This window comes from Botryllus schlosseri, chromosome 11 (genome assembly GCF_051294905.1).
Source record: "Botryllus schlosseri isolate E-star chromosome 11, Bs_hap1, whole genome shotgun sequence".
NCBI classification, from domain to species: Eukaryota; Metazoa; Chordata; class Ascidiacea; order Stolidobranchia; family Styelidae; genus Botryllus; species Botryllus schlosseri.
The window spans coordinates 16,174,137-16,190,203 of NC_137246.1; the positions used below are offsets into that span (position 1 = coordinate 16,174,137).

The 16,067-nt window shown below is 41.5% G+C and overlaps 1 protein-coding gene across 1 annotated transcript in view; it reads right to left on the bottom strand.

Moving 5' to 3' along the window:
* Positions 1-16,067, bottom strand: part of LOC145450743 (uncharacterized) — a 69,715-nt gene that overhangs the window by 10,118 nt on the left and 43,530 nt on the right. Inside the window, exons 41-64 of the mRNA XM_080329252.1 lie at positions 15,825-16,009; positions 15,596-15,760; positions 13,371-13,514; positions 12,614-12,769; positions 12,337-12,555; positions 11,607-11,735; positions 11,369-11,542; positions 11,087-11,309; positions 10,861-11,027; positions 10,314-10,415; positions 9,325-9,506; positions 8,847-8,924; positions 8,628-8,787; positions 7,784-8,035; positions 7,270-7,473; positions 6,409-6,540; positions 6,202-6,339; positions 2,880-2,978; positions 2,715-2,816; positions 2,163-2,301; positions 1,969-2,108; positions 1,768-1,911; positions 1,129-1,254; positions 852-1,070 (exon numbers count right to left, since the gene is read on the bottom strand). Of these exons, the coding sequence (XP_080185378.1) occupies positions 852-1,070; positions 1,129-1,254; positions 1,768-1,911; positions 1,969-2,108; positions 2,163-2,301; positions 2,715-2,816; positions 2,880-2,978; positions 6,202-6,339; positions 6,409-6,540; positions 7,270-7,473; positions 7,784-8,035; positions 8,628-8,787; positions 8,847-8,924; positions 9,325-9,506; positions 10,314-10,415; positions 10,861-11,027; positions 11,087-11,309; positions 11,369-11,542; positions 11,607-11,735; positions 12,337-12,555; positions 12,614-12,769; positions 13,371-13,514; positions 15,596-15,760; positions 15,825-16,009 (3,779 nt within the window). The remainder of the gene's footprint in view (positions 1-851; positions 1,071-1,128; positions 1,255-1,767; positions 1,912-1,968; positions 2,109-2,162; positions 2,302-2,714; positions 2,817-2,879; positions 2,979-6,201; positions 6,340-6,408; positions 6,541-7,269; positions 7,474-7,783; positions 8,036-8,627; positions 8,788-8,846; positions 8,925-9,324; positions 9,507-10,313; positions 10,416-10,860; positions 11,028-11,086; positions 11,310-11,368; positions 11,543-11,606; positions 11,736-12,336; positions 12,556-12,613; positions 12,770-13,370; positions 13,515-15,595; positions 15,761-15,824; positions 16,010-16,067) is intronic.

A 16,067-nucleotide genomic window follows, 5' to 3' on the forward strand; every position in this document is an offset into this window, starting at 1 on the left:
ATGTCATCACGACATTCATCCCGTCCAATCACCGACCATGAGATTGTTAGCGGAAATCTGCGACGTCAGACGTCTCAATTCGTGCCTGAGCAGGCACGATTCCACCCGGGGCAGTCCAGCACCACGCTTCCTACAATCGCAACGCTTCGACAAAAAATAACACCGCAATCAGGCGTGTACGCAGCCGAGTAAAGGGTGGGGTTTGAAAAAGTGGGTAAATCTTCAAAAGGTTGCATATCATGTTAGGGTTAAATACATGTGCAAATGGCGAATATATAATGATCAGAGAAGCTTTCTCATGTTGACAAACTTATGCACATGATATATGTATTGTGTAAGCCGGCATAAGCGCCCCTTTTGCACGCTAAGATTAAAACTCATTGCATGTGAGATTAACGGCGAGATGCTATGTTACCAATATGCGGGCACTTCATATTGCAACACATCAGGAGACGTCAATCCCTCAATTTCAAGAACAAATTATTACACAACCTCATCGGGAGACCGCAAAACAATGTGCACTGATACGCATTGTGGGTGAATTTACTTCAGCGTTTCCGATTTTCTAGTTACTAATGGAGTGCGCGAGGTGTGTGAAGAACAATCAAATAATTACGGACAGTCACAGACACGAGAGAAAGCCATCGTTTTTTTCTAATCAAAACGCACCAGCTGTGCTACGAACTGGTGAATTGCAAATGAGCTGAGAAATATTACATAACAGAGGGTAGGCAATAGAAAAGAGAGGGGTTTTATCCCAAAATTTTCCTCCAGGCACGCAACTGACGCCAAAACCAATCGAAGATATTGAAAAAAATTCAGAGACCATCGACCATATACAGGTCTCTTACCTGTTCGTTCAATTTCTTCTCTAGCGCATCAGCTTTCAATGAAGCAGGCATAGCTGACGGCGCTCGACCTTCGACCTCTGCGTTTCCTGCTTCGATATTTGCCTCGACGACCGACGTTTGAAGTTCTGCTATCAGAACTTCTCTCTCTTTCTCAAACACTTCTGCAACCGCGCTAATCAGATCGGCACGCGGGTCGTCACTTTGAGGCTGGTCCTCTTCCTGTGCATCAAGCCAGATATAAAGATTTGTGTGTATAGCGTAGGTTTCAAGTGTTTACCGATAGATCGGGATTGGCTTGAATGACGAGATTCTTCAAAGCCTGCAGCGCGTCGACCAGCGCTAGCTTCTCACCGTCGTAAGCGTCTTTCAGTTTGGCCAAGTCACCTTCCAGTCTTATGGAGGTCTGAACAGAAATGAGCTCATCTACTGCGACGATAGTCATAATTTTGCGCTGACATTCAACATAATCACCAGCTTGGCACTATTATTTTCATTCGCTCATGACTCGCAACGCAAAATGTCATGTAATGAACGGAAACTGAATATGTAAAAACAACTATGCTCAGTCTATCAAACTGGCATTCATTTTGGGCTATTGGCACTATAGGTGTCAATGCCAGACATCAGTGACGTTGATAGGGTTCATGATATCTGTGTTCTTTTGACATTTCCTTGCTCCTTTGTACTCTTCCCCTGTTCGTAACGGATGTTATCATAGCCAAGTAAATATCAGATTACTAGGTTTAATAAGGGGTATGCATTGTCTGAGCGACAAATTGTATTTTACAACGTTTGAAAGCGCCATTTTATTCGTTCGACAGACAAAATATTCCAGAGATAGAATTGTGTGTTTCTCAGTGAAACATTTGAAACTGCCGTTTTAATCATTTGAGAGATTAAGCCCCACTCCACTGACCTGCTGTGCTTCCTCTACCGTAGCAGGAGGTGGTGCTGTTAGCGTGCTGGTGGTACGTAGCGGCTTCTGATGCTGTCTCAAAAACATCAGTTCCGAAAGCGACAACACCTGCACTCCCTCGTTGTGAACTCTCTCCAACAGGGCCTAGAATATTCAAAAAATAAAAATGATGACGATAACAATAAACAAGATGATGAATACCCTTATTTTATTCGGTATGTCGTCATCAGAGCCTTCCTCCCTGGGGGTGCCTCCAGACGCAAAATGACCCATCAGGTTCTGGTCCAGTTGATCTGCGATATCCAATTCCTCCCACAGCCTTCTCGCGAGTTCGCTGTCGCCTGAATTACGAGACACTCGAATACAGAGATAAACGGTAAACAGTTGATACGTACCCGAAAACGACTCCTGCAGAATCTCGGTGAGCTCCTTCTTGTGTTTTTGCCGCAATTCCTCGACGCTCTTCTCATGCTCTTCCAGCATTTGCCGTTTGGTGTCTTCCACCACTCGGGTGAGGGCTTGAGAGTATTTGTTCTGCGAAAGTAATTTGAATTCGAACGGCACGTCGGCTAAAGCTGACCGTACCCCTCGATTCTAAGACGCCAGTCTCAAAAAGACTAAACATAATCTCATTTTTTCTCAGTACTGAAATGATATGCTCCTATCCAGCAAGAGGTATATTTCAACGAGAATTATAGTTTCAATACTGTTCTCCCACTGTTGAATCCTTGATCGTATTACAGCATTCAAAACTGCACACGTTAGTGGAAGTGATATTTAAATCATGATCATTCCAAAGCCTTTGTGGTCGTATATTTGAATCATTCTCTCATGACATCACAATGAGTGATACCGAGATACTCAAGATGACGCCTGTTACTCGATTCGAAATGTAGTGATCTAGGTACTGGATCTTACCTAGTCGGCCAAAAACGAAATCACGGTACCTTCATGTCTTCCATCTTCGCTTCATGTTCTCGTACCAGCTCTTCCTGTGATAAAACAACGTCGCCTTCTTCCGAGCTTGATCCAGAGGACGAACTGGTGTCCTGAAAGGAAGGCAAACGAAAGTGAACACGTAACCGAGGAAATAACCGCGGATTACACATTACGTCGGTTTTTTGCTTTTCGTCGAAAAACATGGCAGACTTCGGTTCAACGGCACGCTCCTTTTCGAGTGCTTCAAGTTTTTGTGCCTTTCCTTCCAACTCCTGAGAATTGTACCCTTGGTGTTAGCGATTCCGCAAAAAAAACTACTATAGCTTATTCAACTACATCTCTCCTTTTTGTCATGCTACATTCCTTTCGACAACAGTCAATCGTTTTTAAGCCAAAACAGTTCAATCAGGAGTAGGTGGGATTCAATTTATTATTCAAGTCATCATGTACTAGACCAGTGGTTCTCAACCGCCGGTCCGCGACGACTTTCCAGCCGGTCCGCGAGGTAAATTACAATTTTATATCTTAATTTCAAGATTCAATATGTTGAAGGCTTTTCCGTTAATAAAATAATTTGAACATCAAATTTTAAACTCATTCAGAACTTCGAGAAGTAACATTTGGTATGGAAACATGTTCCATTCGACTTGCAGTTCAAGCCGTGTCATTTGACGATATATGAGCGACAAGTACGAGCTGACTCGCTAAACCGCGCAGCAACCCAAACCACCCAATTGGATCGGGGCCCAAAATTATCTCGTGAATGATCATAAATTATATATATATATAGCATTTTTTGAAACTTTATCCAACTCTTTTCAAAATTTTTTCGCGCTTTGCGCGGTTTAGTGTCAGTAAAGTCTTGATTATTGGGTGTCCTTCCCCCAAGAAATACTCATGATATATAGAAATAACCATTGCAGCGTCAGCCATTACAGAGCCTCGACGCGCCAACACATAATGACGGTTAGGTTAAGGACTCCGTGAAGTGTGCTAAAAATTGCCAGCGAGATAACCTTGGCCGAATAGGATTGCCCTTTGTTGACCGAAAACTTCGATATATATATATACCCCATGTCTAATCGTCCATAGGCTCCAAAATGGCTGGCGCCGAATCTCTCTGTTCTGGCAATCTGTACTCCACACGACAAATGCCGTACCAAAGTTATTTGCCAGTGATGAAATGCCAATCTGGAATCGTGTGCGTCCTTTAGTTTAGTACACCTGCATCTACTCCAGTGGTTCTCAACCTGGGGGCGCGAAGAAGCGGTCAAATGAAAAAAAATTGCGCTCTGCGCGATTTACCTCCCATTCACGCGTGTTTCTCTCTATATATAGACCGAATTTCATATTTTTGAATTCTCTCATCAACATTCATAACCTGCCATGCCATCAAACAATCTGTTGGGGTTACTAGCATCCCGTCTGGATTTTGAGATATGACGATAAGGGGGGCTCGTAATTTTTCACTATCATAAAGGGGGGCGTGTCTAAAAAAGGTTGAGAATCACTGATCTACTCACTATATAACAGACAGTAGGTCACGAAGTTTGACATGAATATGATTAATTGTTATTAATTACGATCCCTAAATATTCCAAGACGACACCTCAATCAACTCTACCGGAAAATTTGATAATTCTGAGAGCATAAAATATCTACAGCAATATAGTATATGCAATTACCAATATTATTGACCGATTCAGTCATGAGTTATAGAAAATATGTCACGCTTCGCGCGATTATGTTTCATAAACTCTCTGCCTACACTGAGTAGAAGGAATATGTTCACAAGTACTGGTGAAAACCGCCAATCAACTAGCCCCCAGAAGTTTGGTTTATCAACCTGTGGGGGCCCAGGACCAACGTTTTTGAGCGGGTAGGCTGACGATCGGCCTTAATTTTGTGGATGGCTAGGTATAGATGTTGTCAGGTGTTGTCGTGCGGAGCATTGTATTCACAGTAGCCGGAGTAGCCTATGTCTGGTCGCAGTGGGGAATGAGCGAGATAGACCGGAAAGGTGCTTGCTTATCGACTCCAATACGCTTGTCCTCTCGATATTGTCGAAGAGAAGAATATTATTCGAGTTAGAGTGGTCGGGTAAATCTATGGCCGTCGGCGTGGAAGACTGTAAACGACTTTCGGCGCTAGCACGTTTATCCAGACAAGGCAATTTTACCTCGACTCATCAGACTCACTACGGTATAATGACATGGATGCCATCATGACCATAATTAATTAATTACGATCAAAACCCTAAAATGTCACTCTCTAGCACCATATACTTCAGTGGTCGGGAATCTTTTTTGTCCGAAGAGCCAATTTGGCCCTATTTTTCCCATCTCAACTCCCAAAGAGCCATACATGTCAATCAACTGTTACGTCACAATTGTAAATTCGTGACGTCATGATAGCACTTATTCGAACTCACTACGTGGGATTCCTCGTGTGAGCCATATTTCTCTGTAATAACTGGTATTTATTGTTGGAAAATAAAGTAAGGCACAGACGGGCCAAGCCTCACCATTGATAACGCAATTCATCGTAAGTAGCTTAGAATTTATTACAACTGATATTAATCGAATGGGACTGTCTCACTGATTCCGAAATACTACATACATATCGACTTCTCACAGTATTCGGCGGTAACATAACGTTGCGCAACACGCCTGCGCCCTACATTTTATCGCCGGTATACTACACGGAGCTATACTTACCAATCAAGAACGTGGATAGCAGTGACGTTGTTTATATTTCGAGTTAGTAATACTCACATCCACAACAGTTCATTTCGCGCCGTAGATCAGTAAGACAATGCGTATTTGAAAACTGCGTTTTGAAATGGACGTCGCCACGTCTGCTATGCTCTTTGATTAATCAACGTATCGCACAATTCAAGATTTTGAGCCGGGTACATAGAATTCGCGAGTGATGTTGACCACCGGCGTGACAGTAACATAAATTTGATAATTTTGAAAAGAGGGGGTCCGAGCCTATAAACCTAAAGACGACGTTGTTTTTGCTTCTCAAATACATGTTTATACTGCCACGAGAATAATTATTCTAGCCGTGATGAAAATTTACCAACAAGTCGCAGCAACATTGATTAATCCAGTACAAGAATATCTATTTGGAAAAGAGCCATATCTTACACCCAAAAGAGCCATATATGGCTCGCGAGCCATAGGTTCCCGACCACTGATATACTTGCAAAAAACGGTTGCATACTTCACGTTTTGAGTTGATTTCAATTTTTGAAAATCCACCGGTCCCGCCAAACATTTTTTGGCATTTTACCGGTCCGCGAGGTGAAAAAGGTTGAGAACCACTGTACTAGACTACATAATGGAGCTTGAATATGATTCTAAAACCACTCCGAAACGGTAATGTCCAATATCAATTCTAATACAATTGTCCCGGCTACGTATGACCTTGATAAAGTCCACACGATTTACATTCTCTAATACTGCATATGAAAAGCAACGGTCCACTTACCCTATTTTTCTCATTCACCGCATTCTCCAAGCGCTCAACTTCGCTCTTCAATTGTTCAGTGTCTTTTTGGAGCTTATCGTTCTCCGCGTTCAACACTTGCCGTTCATCCCGTAGAAGTTCAACCTCATTTTCAAGAGTCTGATAAAACCAAAGAGCACCGATTACCGATTCGTTTCCTGCCGCAAAGAGCAGCAAGCAACTATTTACCTCAGATTTCTGCACGGAATTGCGTATTTGCGCTGATATTTCCTTGGCTCTTTCCTCTTTGCTTCTCAAGTCTTCTTGAAGCTTCTCAATATCACGCTCACGCTGAGCTAATGTCTCCTTAATTTCAGACACCTGGGAATCGCAGATGGCGGTTCAAAATCGATCACTTTCCAGCATCAATATATAGAGATAAGATTCTAAGACACATAACTTATTCGTAACCACCGACTTAAAAGAATAACAACAGTTTCTTATAACCAGTAATCACAAAAATCCATATCGCACAGTAATCTAAAAAGGATAATAATAAATCGTCACTGTCCACCAAAAATGTCAATTGAGCTACCCGCTGTAAGCTAGTACACACGCCAAGCCAACTGAAAAGGCTTTCCTTTCATGCGAACTAATCCTCTGACAATAAGTTTTTGAAGAGCCTCACAGTCAGTAGCAAATTATAATCTCAAAGACACTTCACAGGTGCTTATAGCAGAATTGTGGTTATGACGCAGCTGGGTGGCGAAGCGTAAATAATTATTTCAGAAAGTGACATAATGAACGGTCTACTGTCAAATTAAGCCGGTTCTAAATAGCACGCTCGTATATAATTTGAACATAGGGAATAATATAACGTGTCTCATCAAACTGATTGCTATACAATTGTATAGTATATTCATATTGCCTGTTTGTTTGTGATATTCAACTACATTAGTCATTTTACACCAGGCTATTTTCGACTGACACTCGTGTTATACATGAACAAATTAATATTTTATGCTGATAGAAACAATAAATTAAGGTTGGATTATGTTTTATCAGTGACTCTAACGTTATTGTAAAGAAGATGGTTTGAAAAATTCTGACCTTGCTATTTTCTTCGGCCAAGCCTGCTTTGAGTTTATCAACCTGTTCCTGCCACTGGCCTTGTTCCTGCTGCGTTTGTTGCAGTTGGCCGTCTTTATCCGATATCAGCTCTTCCAGTTCCTTTATCTTTCCTTTGAATTCCGATAAACTTTCTTCGTCAGAAGCCTCGGATGATAAAGTCGACTGACTGTCCGAATTTGAGTCCTGGAAAAGATAATATCGCATTACTTCATGTAATGACGGGAGAAACTTGAATCACATTTCAGCAATCGGATACGTTTGACATTAAGCCGAATATGATGGGTGTATAATCATTTCGAAATAGCTATAGCCATCGATTGATCTGCATATTTTGGTAGCGTAAAGAGTTGGTATGACTGACTACACTGACAATACCTGATGCCATGATTATATTTGAACGAAAACAAGGTTAATTTAAATAATGAATTGAATTGGGAAATTGAATGCCTGGCTTCAAATGATGTTTGAAAAAAGCACTTGGCTTTATCTTCACCTCATTTTCTTCAGACTTTTCCTTTTTATTATCAGCTTCAAGTTTTTGTAGATGCTCGTCTAAGCGACTCCGTTCCTCCCGAGCGCTGTGTAATTCTTCCTCTTTTACAGCAAGCGTTTCTTCCAGCTCCTTGATTCTATCTTGGAGAACGGCCTGGTTCTGTTCTGCGTCTTGCAATCCCTGCGTCTCTCGCAAAAGAGACAGGTATTCCTTTTGCACGTCTTCGAGCGTGGACTCTAATTTTTCTTTCTCCTGCGACAAAAGAAGAGCGTATCATTAAAATTTTGACAGAAAATGACAAGATTCAATAAAGAAAAATTGGGATACAGCAATGAACTCTGTAATAAGAACAACTGTCTTTTATATAAAATTCAGATATTGTAATAAATGTAACAGTTGAGTGATAGTACTCATATCAGCATATGATTAAACTTGAGAATTCAGAGTATTCACTTATTCAAACAGGGATTGAAGTCTCATCAAATTTAAATGAGCATTTGGCCATACTCAAAAATCACTACACAGCAACAGTTTAATAATTGCTAATTAGATTCACAGTAAATTCTTGGGAAAAGTTAGATTTCTGTTAAGAGGAACCGATTCAAAGCTAATTCAGCATTTGGCCCAACTCAAAAATCATGACTGTAACAGAAAATTTATGCCAAATAGATTATCCATCAAATCTTGGGGAGAATTAGCATACTGTAAACAGAGGATTCGGTTGAATAAACAGGATAGACAGAAAAATAAACAAGCTACACTTTGTGAACTAGATCACAGCCAATTATATTTTCTGTCTTTGTCGAATCAACAATGAGTACGTCTTATACACAGCGATACAAACCTCTTCCATTTGCGCAATTTTTTGTTGCTTCACGTCCAATTGCTCTTGTAGCGGTAGAGTAGCTTTCTCCAGAACAGACTGCACGGATGGGATAGCGAGCACATCGTCTTCGGACAAAGTATAATAATCTTCAGGCGCAGACTCAACTACTTCTTTACTTCTAAAATGGATGTGAAGTTGAGAAGATTGGACAAGGTGGGATCGCGTACTGCGCAGTACCTTTGATCCAATTCAGTTTGTAATTTTTCGCATGTCGATTCCAGTTCTTCGATCTTTTGTGTCAGCTGTTCGCATTCCCTGTAGTAAGACATTAGCAATTAGCACCTTGATTTGTAAAAGTCAAACGCCGGAATAACACATCTTGCTTCAATGCGTCTTAAGAGAAATATTACAGTTGCCAATATGCGTAAAAGCACCGGAGATCGGATAAAATAGCAAACCTTTGTGAAGCTCTGGGCAGTTATCAAATTCCATTGCAAATAGCATGCATCCAACTAAACCAAACTACTGTCGTAGCACTCAACGGGAAATGTATTACAGAGGACATCAATATATGTCTTGGCTGTTTTCCCACAAATTAAGGAAACTTGCCTACTTTCAAGTACAGCAGGATGATTGTAAACGACAATGAATTTGTAGTCATGAAGAGCCAGCGATAAATTCATTGCAAGGAATTCGAAACCCAGATATTTCTCACTGTTTTTTCTCCGCTATAGATTTCAGTTGATCTTCGATAACGGCATTCTTTTCTTGCAGAACGTTTTGCTCTTCAGGAAGGGAACCGTGTTCCTGAGGGGCGACCGCTTGCAGCATTTTCTCCACAACTACGTCACGTTCGTCGTCAGAGGCCGAGGAAGAATCTGACGACGTTGAATCATCCTACAACGGAAAATTCCATTAGACGAACTTGAATCTGCCGCCTCAATGACAAATGCCTTGGGGCTGTCTGTGTGTGTTCAACCGTGACAATTTGACAGACGCAGAGGACCTAGAAATTCACAAAGACCTCGATTTGTTGTGTCTCACGGATACAGCAAACATGTCAATACTAGATTGATGGGGTAAATATGATGTATTCGAATCATTACCCGAACGCAATAATATGCAAACACAGTTTAAAAATAGTACATTGAGCTTAAGCCATCTGTTAACCTCGATTATTCAGTTTTTCATGTCAAGGACGTCACATTTGGTGATATTATTGCTGATAAGCAATGTTCTTTTCGATTCTCTCCTAGTAGATGATGATTACTCTCGATGAGTGTCATCCGAAAATATTCGGGTTTATTTCAATATGAATATATTATTGAATTATATTTTGAAGTTTGGCATAAACAACCGTTTCATCAAAATATCAACGCTGCGCATGGGGGTAGCATGATTGGTGTAGATATCGTGGGAAACAGAAAAGCATAAAGTCGAGCATAGATCGCATCAAATTCAAAATGGAAAAATAACATGAAAAAGGCATCACAGTGTGGCATCACGGGGCGAATGTGTGTGTTATGTTGGGACGTGTTTCGGTGCTTTGTTTAAATTTCGTTTTTATTGCATAAACACTCAGAAAAAGATGGCGACTTTGTGGCACCGCACGGTGCAGACAGTTTTCGTGATGACCGGCCTTCCGTGGACGATTTTCACCCGCTTGACGACCGTCGATATCTCCTGAATATTCTCCGGCCTCACCTTTTCCACGTCGATTTCTTTGTGCTGGTCGCCAACGTCACGTTTTGACTTCAGTTTCACCTTCACATCTGGCTCGTTGAGGTCGTGCTGCAGGTTGGCCACCTGGAACATATGATCGTGTATATGCGGGGAACGTTTTTAGGTTTCGTTGGTATTTAGTGTCATAGTGCCTTTTTAAAAAGTCCTGACTGTATTTGCTGTGAGTTCATGTGGGAGATAGAACGAAACAGAATGCCGGAGCATTATTCTACAAATCCCATACTGGATCTGGAGTCGAGACCAAAATTCCAATGCGCACTACTGTTCGGCTGCGAGAAATAAGAGACGTTTCACTTGACCCTTCCAATCCATCATTATCACGGATTGTATATTAATGCAAAACAGTGTTAGACTAATGTATCAACACCGATTTTCCGTACAACACTGAATTTTCTGAAATTCATACCAAAGTTTACAGAATTTCCCTTCTGATACTATTCCTCCAACACCATATGAGCGGGTCAATCTCAAACGACACCCTAAAAATCAGCATGGCGTCAGCAATAACCTGTTCCGTCAAAGTAGTAATATCGTCGTTTCGCTGCGACAATACATTTTGCGCTTCTTCGATTTTCTTATTCTTAGCACCGATCTCGTTTTCTTTCGCCGTCAGAATCCGTCCCAGCACCGTGTCGGGTTTCGAGAGCAGCTCCTTTTCTATCTCTTGCAACTTATCTGAAAGAAGTAAGAACCGTTTAGAAAATCCTATACCTGACATTCTGAGGTTCGCTTACCTTCAAAACCCGTTACAGCATCAGGCTCGTCGTCGGTTTGTTCTTCGTCACGCTTCAAGATATTTTCGAGATCGGAAACCTGCTCAGCTATATCGACAGGAACACCCAAAATATGAGTAGAGTCTCTCATTTTCGCGATCTCCGCCTTTAAAGATGCGTTCTCTGCCACTACACTTTCGATATCGGGCTGGTTCGGTGTTTTATCGGCTGGCTTCGTCGATTCCTGCAAAACGCGATAACATTCGCGGCAAAATCTCAGCGCGAAGACAGACAGAACATTACCTCGTCATCGGAAGATTCAGAGGAAGACTCATGTTTATTCTCCAGTTCTTGTATCCTGTTCTGTAGGTCATCGATCTCGGCATTTTTCTCTTCTAAAAGCTGCTGGGAGAGAGCTTCCATTTCCTCGGCTCGCGATGACAGGGGAGCCGCGTTTTCTTTTGTTTCTAGATCCTCCTGATCGAAAGAAACGCTTGCGAGCATCTGAAACGTCTAATATAAAGCTGGCATGTTCGCTTACCTTGAGTTGGGCGTTTTCCGCTTCCAGGCGTCGGTAATTCTCGATCTCCATCAGCAATTTCTCGACGTGTTCCTCCTTTTCGATTAGGGCCTTTTGTAGTTGGTTCTGTATCTCAACGAACTGCCCCATCTGCAATGCCATAGAATGTAGCAATACCCCCGTCGTAACCGATATAAGTTAGTTTCACCGAACAAGGTCTCTGTGGGATTATAAGAGCACATAAGGCTGCACAATTTGGCATTGTGGCACTTACTCACCCGTACCATTTGATGTTACAATGAGTTTACAACATCACAACATATTCCTGAAATTTCGGGACCCGGCTTGTCAGATTACACCGAGCCTTTACGATCAAACATACCAGTCTCTGAAGCCAAATGGACTTGAATACGGTGAGGGAGTTGTAGTTTTGTATTGGCATTGCTTGATATATGATAAGTATTTCTAGAAGTAGTCGTGATAATGAATTATTATTACCATTGAAAACGTGACGAGCGTTGGTGGATATGAACTGCATGCGAATTGATGGTAACAAGTTGTTTGGTGACTATTCATTTTCACGACCAAATACTGGTTGTTCGCAATGAACTTTTTTTGCAGCCCGCAATATGCCAGATTTTAACAATTTAGCCGTCAAAATAATTGCAATCCGGGCTGGAAGCATAAGAAATTTGAAATTCTTTTACTTAACATAACATTTTTGCCGTAATGGATTCCGGTAGATTGATACCTTCACTTCGTTCTCTTCTCTTTCCTGTTCCAACTTGAGCTGGATCTGCTCCAGCAGAGTCGGATTGCTGGAGTCGGAAGAGGAGCCGTCACCGCCGTGTTTGTATTGGTCCAGTTTCGCCTCGAGCGCAGACACCTTGTGCAAATTCTCGTACAGATCCTGTCGAAGCACCTCTTTTTCGCCTGTCACATTTTCAAGCTGATCGCGCAGCAAGTCCAGCTGTGACCAAACAAATGCCATAAGAAACATTTTTTCGCTATGTGCCAACAAACAGTACTTCAGACTGCTCCGAGCCGCGAGCACGGAGTTCCTGGAGATTTTCCTCATACTCTTGGATCGTCCTTTTCATTTTCTCTTCATCTTCCTTCATTTTCGTGATCTGCTTCTGATAATCGACGTCTCGCGCCTCCAATTCCTCCTCCAGACGGGAAACCTTGAACGTAAAGTGAAAATCAAATGATGAAGAGACGCCATTTATTACAGCGCGAATACCCTATATAAGAGTCTTTCTTACGAAGCCACAGACTAGAAATAAGCACAATAATTGTCCCTAGAGCCTACTATTTTCAAGGGCATGACATAGTTGTCCAAATGTCCATTGATATGAAGACATGGGCTTTTGTAGTCAGTATATTAAACCATTAAGTACATAATTATTTAATAACAATGTTTATCACGAGGATTAATAGCATAGTCTTTCGATTGAAAACAGTCTAAAGAATGTAAAATCCAGCCCGTAACGCTAGCTAAATCTACACAACGACAAAATTCTTTGAAGTTCCTTCAAAGAACGACATTACACTAGACTAGAGTTAAAAGCTAACTGTTAAGAGTCTATGCAGTTCAGATTATGCAGCACAAGAAGTTTTAGAGAACATGACAAATTCTTCGAAGCTACTTCAAAGAATCACGCTACATTAGACTACAGTTGTCAAGCTAACAAACTCTCATCTGTCAATCCAGCTAAGATGATGCAGTTGCACTAGAAGCATTACAATCTCATGCTACTCTGTTAGTTGTTCCACTGGACTTACAGAATTTAACATTGAACATGCTCCAAGTCCTACTTGTCCGCTGGTGCCCTTTGCTTGAAGTCTATATATCCCGACTGGAGTACTTGATTGTACCGGTGTAAAGCAACGATCCTCACTGACAGCCTCTTTTGCTTCGACCAATTTCTGGAATTTTTCTAAAATCTTAGACATTGCTACCACTAAAATACAAAACAAGTCTGTTACGTCCTTTCGATATTCTCCCACTATGACTTTATACTGTCCAATCCAATAAAACCTATCCTTTCCTCAACAAACACACAACCGAAAATTTGAGCCTATTGTCCGAGCGCGAACTCAAGAACTCATTGTATCCATAAGATTCCGCCAAATCGAAATAACGTTACCTTCCACAATCGGTTTGGCATCAGCACAATGTTTCTCATGAGATTCCCTAACATCACAACAAAGTACATGTTGTATTCAACAATCCTATCCATGATTTTTGGCTTTGCAGCGTCCATATCACCGAATCATATACCGCATATCAAAAGGTCCTTTACAAAACTGCTCCAGCGTAATCCAAGTGAGAATTCATCGATATGAATTGGTGGCCTAGCCCGAATTGGTCAACATTGCTCGTTTGCTTTTTCCACTTTTTAATATCACGACGTGTAAACCACAGCAAATGCCTTTCCAATTGTCTATTTATAACGTAACCTCCGCTGAGGCGATGCTTATCTTGACACAATAGCCTAAATTATGCCGAGACGAATTCATCGCACTAGACCAACTCAGACTAAGCTAACATTGCTATATCAATCTGACCTGATAGTAAAAATCACAAATACTACTGTGTCAACAGCACTCTTGCCAAGATAAGTGTGTACACACTCAAAATCAATGATCCAATACAAACTATCCCTGGTCGATGCTCCTCTTGAAAGTCTGAATGTATACAACTAAATAACACTTTCACCAACACAAGACCATTCCTTCTTAAATTACAGTGTTCAGCCTCAGCGGCAGGCTACGGGATTATTATTTGTGGCGCCTTTTGTCTCCATTAGCCAATTGTCGCCTTTTCCAGCCGTGTTTACACTTATCACCCGCGACGCTCAGTGAATGAAATTAATGAGCCTTACAGCTGTAACTTTTCTCCTATACCACAATGATTAGTATCAATGTTCACATGGTAATGATATGCTTGTACAATGTACATTGTACATGTACATTGAATGCTCTGGAATTACGAATTTACCATTGTTTACACGGCATATCGCTTTACCCTGTCATCAAAAGCAGTATCATTATTTAGATACTTCTCATATGCAGGCTTCGTTTGTCTCATCTCATGCATTGCAAATCAGAGGTTCAATTACGGTGTCACCATTTCACACTAAACATCCGACGCTCGGGCTCTTTAATCCTGGATGATTGCTGTCAATCTACATGCCGTCACGTTATGTCTATATATGCACAGGCGTACAGGCAAAAACCATGTCCCAATAGATGACAAAATGCAAGCATGGAAAATCCGGGCTCAAATCTAGAAGCCGTTGTGAGATTCGTAAACAAAAATATCGAGATGGCGTTTTCATCGGATGGTTAGCATGCCGCGAATCGCAGGTGAACACATCACAAAATTAGGAGAATCTACTGATGCCTGGGAATCGACATTCCACACATTCGACGCGTTACCTGCGTGTCGTCTCGGTCAAGGATAGCGGAGGAGGCAGAGGAAGAAGAATCAACGTCCTAACAAATCGGAATAAAATTGAGAAAACGCCTAACACCAGGGCTGTGGAGTCGGTTCACATATTTTCTATATAGACGCCGACTCCTAATATTTTCTTCACAAACCTCCAAAATTCTTGTAAATCTACTCAGAAAATGATGCTTCTATTACATTTTTAGCTATTATTATTGCCAAGTGAATCGAGCTATTTTTTTGAAATTGTGCTCGCAGAAAGAAATTAAGCAAGTGAAGGTCTGCCTACATCAAAAAATCGATAACCTCTGTAACGGAAATGTCACTTTGTAGTAATATTTGAGAAAATTTGGATCGATTGAAACTAGTTGAAGTCGGAGCATTTTCAGAAAACAGCCAATGTTTCTCCAACTCCGACTCCAAACGGTAGAACAAAATTTCTTTGTCTCCGACTCTGCCAAGAGAATAATTGACTCGAATTCCACAGCCCTGCATCCCACTGTGTGCATGAGTTGCTATCAAATTGCTGAAAGGCAAAGTTTGCATCAAAAATCACCTCTTGCGATAGCTTCGAGTCAGAGCGAGACAATTGCCTCTTGTCGAGCTCGTCGCGAAGGTTGCTGATTTCCTCCTGAAACTGTTCCCGTTCGAATTCTCTCTCATCGGACTGTTCAGCGGAAAACTTAGAATTTGACGATATCTGCTTTTGCAGAGCATCGATCTGCTCCAAAATTGAAAGTAACGATAAAAACAACGCGACACGGAGCATGTCAACAATCACAGACTCGAGTCTCATAGTCTTCGATCGTGGCCGCGAGTTCGTTTTCACGTTCTTCGAACTTCTTGGATTCCGCTTCTAGAGCAGCTTCCAGGTGATGGGTCTGTTTTTCGTAGTGAATGCGCGACGCCTCGTACTGATCGGATATCGCTTGCTTTTCCGAAGACAGTTCAGTGTTAAGCTTCAACAGATCTAAAAAATTACGCAGTCCATAAAAAAGGAAATAAAATTCGTCCCTCAGTGATTCCCA